Source organism: Trichechus manatus, unplaced genomic scaffold, assembly GCF_000243295.1.
Source record: "Trichechus manatus latirostris isolate Lorelei unplaced genomic scaffold, TriManLat1.0 scaffold00128, whole genome shotgun sequence".
Lineage (NCBI taxonomy): Eukaryota > Metazoa > Chordata > Mammalia > Sirenia > Trichechidae > Trichechus > Trichechus manatus.
Window position 1 is genome coordinate 632590 of NW_004444064.1, and position 7139 is coordinate 639728.

Consider the following 7139-nt stretch of genomic DNA (forward strand, 5'->3'; position numbering starts at 1 on the left):
GCGGGGACGCGGGGTTCGGCCCTAAGGAGACTCGCGCTGCCCCGCGCTCGCGGTCTTGCTGGGCGCCCTGAGTCAGGCACCTGAGCGCGCGCCGGCGGCCCGACCCCCTCGCTCCAGGGCGGCCGTGACAAGCCGGATCACCGCTGAATGCCGTCCAATTGCGTCCGGCACGCGGGCCGCGTGACAGGCCTCGACCAGTCAGAGGCAAAAGCGGGTGGTTCCAAAAAAAAAAAATCACCCAGCCGCTTCCTGCTTCCGCCGCACACTCCTCTTCCTCCCGGCGCCCCCGGAGCCCGGCGCCCTCCCCGAAGTTGCGGGCGGCGGCGGCCGCTCCCTGCAGCCCCCGACCCGGCGCCCGCCCCGCCGCCCTCCTCCTGCGCCCCTCCTGCACCATGGCCGCCCCGGACCTGTCGGCCAACCTCCAGGAAGAGGCCACCTGCGCCATCTGCCTCGACTACTTCACCGATCCGGTGATGACCGACTGCGGCCACAACTTCTGCCGCGAGTGCATCAGCCGCTGCTGGGGCCAGCCCGAGGGGCCGTACGCGTGCCCCGAGTGCCGGGAGCTGTCCGCGCAGAGGAACCTGCGGCCCAACCGCCCGCTCGCCAAGATGGCCGAGATGGCGAGGCGCCTGCACCCGCCGTCGCCTGTCCCGCAGGGCGTGTGCGCCGCGCACCGCGAGCCGCTGGCCGCTTTCTGCGGCGACGAGCTGCGCCTGCTGTGCGCCGCTTGTGAGCGCTCCCGGGAGCACTGGGCGCACCGTGTGCGGCCGCTGCAGGAGGCGGCCGATGACCTCAAGGTGCGGACCGACGGGGCGCGGGGACGCGAGGGCGCCGGCCTGTAGAGCGTGTGTCTTGGAGCAGGCCACGCGGGGCAGGAAGGTTTCAGGCAGGCACAGGGCAGAGGTGACCGCTGGCTGGGAAGTGGCCCAGACTTCTGAGACCAGAGGAGGATCGTGTGCGGGAGATGAGAGGTAGCCGGCCCTGGGTAGCGTGGGTCCTCCGCGCGAGGACTGGAGGCCCTTTCCGAGTCGTTGGAGGACTGGAACTGGGCAGGGGCATGCGCCGACCTGCAGCTCTGTATCTCTCCTGCCTGTTGGGAACAGGGTGGGTGCGGGCGCTGCTGAGCTCCAGGCCCCAGAGATGGTGGAAGGAGGCAGACGGGTTCTGGAGGGGCCTAGGTCCCTGCTGCTTTGCTGCGTAGGAGACCAGGGGTTGCCTCTGCCTTCAGACGTGTTAGCTAGACCCACATGAGGCCTGAGGTTAAGTTGCACTTGTCTTCTGCTCTCGTAATGCCCCTCCTAAAATCCAAACAAAAGCACGTAGTGAAAACAGCGCCAAACCGCTGGCCTGGGCCAGGGCTGGCGGCTGCCCTGTCTCCTCACTCACCTGCTGAAGGCTTTCGTCCTGGATCCCCGGGTGTTGCATACACGAGTGGTGTTTTTCAAAGTTTTTAACTGCGACATGCATTTTGCATCCTGGCCCAATGTGTATGTATGTTAAAGGGTGCGCCAAATACATAGTTTAACCCATTGTTAAAATGAGTATTCAGCGAAGGTCTTGCTAACTACTATAAAACAATGTTTGGGATGCCATAATGAATCTGTTTCCCTCTCCCCCCATTTTTGGCTGTGAAGGTGGTTTAAGATTGCTGTAAGTAGTCGCGTTATAATATGGAGTCAAACTTGTTCTGAAGGGTGCCGGCACACAAGAATGTCACGCATCCTAAGTGTCAGCCCAGCATGTTTTCACCCTGTCACCAACCTCCCAGGTCAGGGGGCCAGAAGTTACCAGCACCTTCCAGAAGCTCCCCTCGCAGACCTGATGGGGAAAAAAAAAAGGTGAAACAGTCCTTGACCCTTCCCGTGCTATTGCCTGGTTTTTTTTATGGTTGAGGATGTCCTACCCAAGTGCTTTCTCCTGCCACCCACGGGCTGTCACTGGCAGTTTGGAAAACTCTGGGGTAGAGTTCAGACCGAGTTCTGCACGAATTGGCTAGCATTGGGGCCCAGAAGAGCCGCTCTGCTGACGGAGTCTGTCATCTTGGCCAGGCGAGTGCTGGCAATGTCTCTCCTCCAGGAGGGGCCCATTCTCCCTGCCTGACCCTGTCCTGGCATCCCAGACTCAGACGCAGGCTGGTTCCCATCCTGGGAAGGCCAAAAAAAATCCTGGTATGATCCAGTGTGTGTTAGATAAAAAAGGAAACAAAGCCTTGGGCACCCGAATTTCTCTCTGGGGCCGTGCAGGCAGGCAGCACAAAGCGACAGTTTCTGATGTGGGTAGAGCAGGTCAGTCCAGTTAAGAGAAAGTTTATGTTCTGACTCCATGCAGAGTTGTATATGCCCCCACAACTGAAGCGCGTAAGGTCTTTACTCTGGGCCACATTCGGACACTTTATGTTCTATTCCATTTTTAGACATGCTGTTTGTGACCCCCACTTTGGCTAGTCACCCGCAAGAGGTGGTGACTGTCGTGTGAGAAGCACGGCTGAGAGGTGGAGGCATAGAAAGGAGAACTTGGGAGACAGGCGTATGCATGGAAGGGTGGGGGTAAGGTGACCAGACCTGTCACCTGCTGCCAGAGGAGGCTGGCAGCAGGGTGGGGAGGGTGCCCTGAGGCCTTGCATCCAGCCACATGAGAGCTAGGGAGAGCCTGAGCTGAGGCATTGGCAGCAGAGACAAAAAGAAGTGGAATTAGAGAAATCCTTCACATATCTTAAGTGCCTGACAGCAGGCCCGTGTCACCAGGCAGGGGGTGGTGGCCTAAACATTGGTGCTCTGCCGCCAGGCGGCCTGGGTTCACATCCTGGCCCTGCCACTAGCCACCTGTGCCCAGGGCAGAGTTCCAGAACCTCCCTGTGCCTCTTGTCCCCTTCTGGAACATGGGTGGAGATACTAGTTGGACCTCTTGGTGGCAGCTGACAAGGGTCTGGGCACTGCCGGACATGGGAGTGAGCACTAACCCACCTGAATCCCCATGAGCATGGTTCTGTCGCTCGTGTTATAGTGACCCCTGAGACTCTTCCCAGACCCGGGTCTGTTTGTGATTTTCATAGCTGAATAAATGTATCATATCGTGTTGAAACGAAAGGGTCAGACCCTGGCAGAAGACAGTGGCATTATCATCTCAGGCACACATAATTCAGTCTGCTTGTTGGTAGAACTATGAACTCTCACCGTTACCTTGTGCAAATGACTTGAGGGTGCCTACAACTAGGGAAGAATAGGAATAGAAAGTCAGGAGCAAGGACACGATACAAATGTGCACATCCTGTGGTGTATTGTGGTTAAGCTGAGCCACAACGAATGTAGGCCATGTGGAGGTGCTGCGAATTTGGAGAAAAGAAGGCTGTCTGAGGTGAGAGTGGTTCCCGTGGGAAGTCGGGCTTCAGGTGGGCCCTGTAAACTGACAGGTCAGAGGAGCCTCCTTGAACCAAGACAGAAGGCAGACGTGAGCTTGATGCCTTCAGCAGCCAGCTGGGGAGGGGTCACCAGTGCAGAGGGGCGTGTGCCCACCTTGTTGCGCTGGACTGACCTGAGCAAGTAGAGGTAACAGCAGAGGACTCTAGCAGAGGTGGCATAGGGCGTTGGGGTTGAGAACAGGAAAGATGCCCCCTGTGAGAATGTTTGGAAGGAAAACACTGGACTCATTGGTGAATAAGGCAGAGGGGTTGGGATTCTCCAAGCTTCGGTGGTAAGAGGCTGATGCCGCCCGTGACAGGGAGACCAGAGGAGAGCAGGGAGGTGTTGGGACTGGGCACAGGTGGTCATGCTGACGGGAAGGTATCTTGCCTCCCTCATTCTGACAAATTTTAATTTTTCCCCATAACCTTCTGGGCATCGCTTTCCATGAATGGAGTCCCTGCTTGTGGTTTTTCGGATTCAGTTGTGGTTGAACAGACCTGAGTGGTTTTCTCTTGGAAAACACTTGTAGGAACTTGAGCCACTCAGTACCTAGGTAGGAAGTCAGCTGCGAATGCGTGGACTTCGTGCCTCAATGTTGTCCAGGCAGAGCAGTGGCAGGGACAGGGCCTGGCTTGGAGGGGGTGTGTCCTGGTGACACAGTATGACCTACTGTCTGCAGGTTGCTAGGAAGTGGGGGAGGGTCTCAGTGCCGGTTGTCAATCACTGTGTGTTCTCTCCCTGCAGGGGAAGCTGGAGAAGTCACTGGAGCACCTGCGGAAGCAAATGGAAGATGCACTGCTATTCCAGGCCCAGGCGGAGGAGACCTGTGCCTTGTGGCAGGCAGGTGGCTGGGCCTGCCCTGGGCTCCTGAGATCCAGGAGATGGTGGGGCGGCCAGCAGGGGCTGTGGGACAGCTCTTCAGTGGAGGCCCCACTTCGGCACATAGGGGTCCCTGCTCACTGGACCCTCACTGTTCAAACTCCCACCCTTGGGAACCACGTAGATAGTATTTTTCTGAGATGGCATCTGCTCTCAGAACTCTGTTCATAACCCAAAACCCAGGAAACATTGCGGTCCGATAGTACGGTGTCATTGCTGGCCAAACTCTCACTGCTGAGCTTCCTCTGAATACAGGAGCTGAAGAGAGCCAGACAGAGATTTTGATAAAGTGCTGGTGTCTCTTGCTCCATGAATTTTTCTTTTATGGTAGATTTTGCTTTAAAGTCTGTTTTATCTGAGATTAGTATTGCCACCCCTGCTTTTTCTTGGTAGTCGTTTGCTTCATATATTTTTTTCCATCCTTTGATTTTTAATAAATTTATGTCTTTGTGTCTAAGGTGTAGACAGCATATTGATGCATCCTGTTTCTTTATCCATTCTGTCACTCTCTGTCTCTTTATGGGTGCATTTAGGCCATTTACGTTCAGTGTAATTATTGATAGGTGTGAGTTTATTGCTGTCATTTTGTAGTGCGTTTTTTCTGTGATGCTGATGATTTCTTTGTTCCTCTTACTCTCCTGTGCTGAATTCCTTTTATTTGTGGGGTTTTTTTCATTTCGTTAGTTTTTGTAGATTTTGTTTTTCCTGAGACTTTATGTTTTTCTTCTTTATTTTGATGAGTAGGTTTGTTAACTTTCTTCGTGATTACCTTGAAATTTACCCTTATCTTCCAAGGTTTCAACCAGTCTATTATTACTTGGTATCTCCTTGCCTTCCTCTCCATTAGAAAGTTCTATACCTACACCGTTTATTCTCTTTTATTGTTCTGATGTTGTTGTCATTTGCAGGTTAACCTCTCTGGTTCCCTGTTGTAATTCTTTTGATTTTGAATAGTCCTCGAGAGTTCATTTCCTAGGTATCTGGCTGGTACAGTCTTGCGTCCTAGGTTCAGACCGTTGTCTGATGTTATTTGTTCTCAAACCAAAGGATTCCCTTTAATAATTCTTGTAAGTTTGGTTTGGTTTTGACATATTCCCTTAATTTCTGTTTATCTGGAAATGTCCTAATTTCACCATCATATTTGAATGAGAGTATTGCAGGATATATTATTCTTGGTTGGCAGTCTTTTCTTTCAAGGTTTTATGTATGTCATCCCATTGCCTTCTTGCCTGCATGGTTTCTTCGAATAATCCGAGCTTAGTCTTATTGTTTCCCCTCTGTATGTGACTTTCCGTTTTTCTCGAGCTGCTTTCAGGATTCTTTCTTTGTCTTTGGTTTTAGTGAGTGTGATTATGATATGCCTTGGTGGTTTTCTTTTGGGGTCTATCCTATATGGAGTTCCTTGAGCTTCTTGGATGGTCAGCTTTTCATCTTGCATGATATTCAGGAAGTTTTCTGTCAGTAATTCTTCAGTGATCCTCTCTGTTTTTTCCGTTTTCTTCCCTGGTTCTAGAACTCTGATCACTTGAAAATATTTGCTTTTGATTGTATCCCACATAATTCTCAGGGTTTCTTCATTTTTCTTCGTTCTTTTTTCTGATTTTTCCTCAAAGTTGTATTCAAGTGTTTGTCTTCAGTTTTGCTGATCCTGTCTTCCATTGCTTCAAACCTGCTCCTCAGCCCTCCTATGACACTGTCCATTTCTGAAATCTTATTGTTTATCTTTTGGATTTCTAATTATTGTTTCTGTATGATTTCTAGTTGTGAATTTATTTTGTCATTTTGTTCCTATATTATTTTCCTGAATTCTTCCCATTTTTTCGGTCTGTATTTTCCATGAATTTGTCTGCCTTTTCCATGAACTTGTCTATTTTTTCCTCATTTTTGTTTGCTTCAACTCTTGGAAAGCTCTGAATATTAGAGATTTGAATTCCCTATCAGGTCATTCTAGTAACTTTTCTCCTACTGGAAATTCATCTGGTGTTTCATTTTGGACATCTACTGGAACCATCCTGTCCTGTTTTTGTAAATGTTTTGATATTGTCTGCTGTTTTGGGACACTCAGTAGTTATTTTTTTCATTTATTGATTGTAGACTTGTTTGTCTCGTCCTGCTTTTTGGTTTTATTTGGTTATGTCTGAGGAAGCGGGCTGTGCATTCTTTGTTGTTTGCTCGTCTGTGGAACAAACAGTATTTTTCAGCTCCTTGTCCAGTGGGCAGGGCCAGTTGCTCAGCTGTGGTGCAGCAGGGCAGGTCTAGCTGAAGGGGAGGGGCTGGAATGGGTTGTTTGTGGCACATACTGGGGCCGACAAGGTGAGCTGGGGGTCAGTGCAGGGCAGGTTCCAGTAGGTCCTGCCTGTGCTGCTCGGGAGTGCAATGTTCAGCACATGGTGCAGATAAGCAGGAGGGAAGGGGCGGGGGAGGTTGTGATGTGTGGAGCTACGTTGGCTATGGGAAAGAAGAGAGAGACGAGAGAGAAACAGGAGCAAAAAAAAAAAAGTTCTGAGGGAGGCTGCCGTTATAGTGTAGAGATAAGAAGCCAAGAAATGAAGAAAAACAAAAATAAATAAATAATTTTTAAAAATTAAAAAAAAAAAAACGCCATTGGAATTCGGATTGGGATTGCATTGTATCTGTAGATAGCTTTGAGTAGAATTGACATTTTCACAACGTTGAGTCTTCCTGTCCATGAGCAAGGTATGTTTTTCCACGTATGCAGGTCTCTTTTGGTTTCTTGCAGTAGTGTCTTGTAGTTTTGACTGTATAGGTCTTTTATGTCTCTGGTTAGATTTATTCCTAAGAATTTTATCTTCTTGGGGGCTATTATAAATGGTATTGATTTGGTGATTTCCTCTT

At 50.6% G+C, this 7139-nt stretch overlaps 1 protein-coding gene across 1 annotated transcript in view; it reads left to right on the forward strand.

The window, feature by feature from the left end:
* Window positions 1-338: 338 nt before the first annotated feature.
* The window catches only part of TRIM11 (tripartite motif containing 11), a 16941-nt gene continuing 10140 nt past the window's right edge, over window positions 339-7139 (forward strand). The window contains exons 1-2 of the mRNA XM_023739044.1: window positions 339-800; window positions 4149-4244. Coding sequence (XP_023594812.1) covers window positions 393-800; window positions 4149-4244 — 504 coding nt within the window. The 5' untranslated portion in view covers window positions 339-392. The remainder of the gene's footprint in view (window positions 801-4148; window positions 4245-7139) is intronic.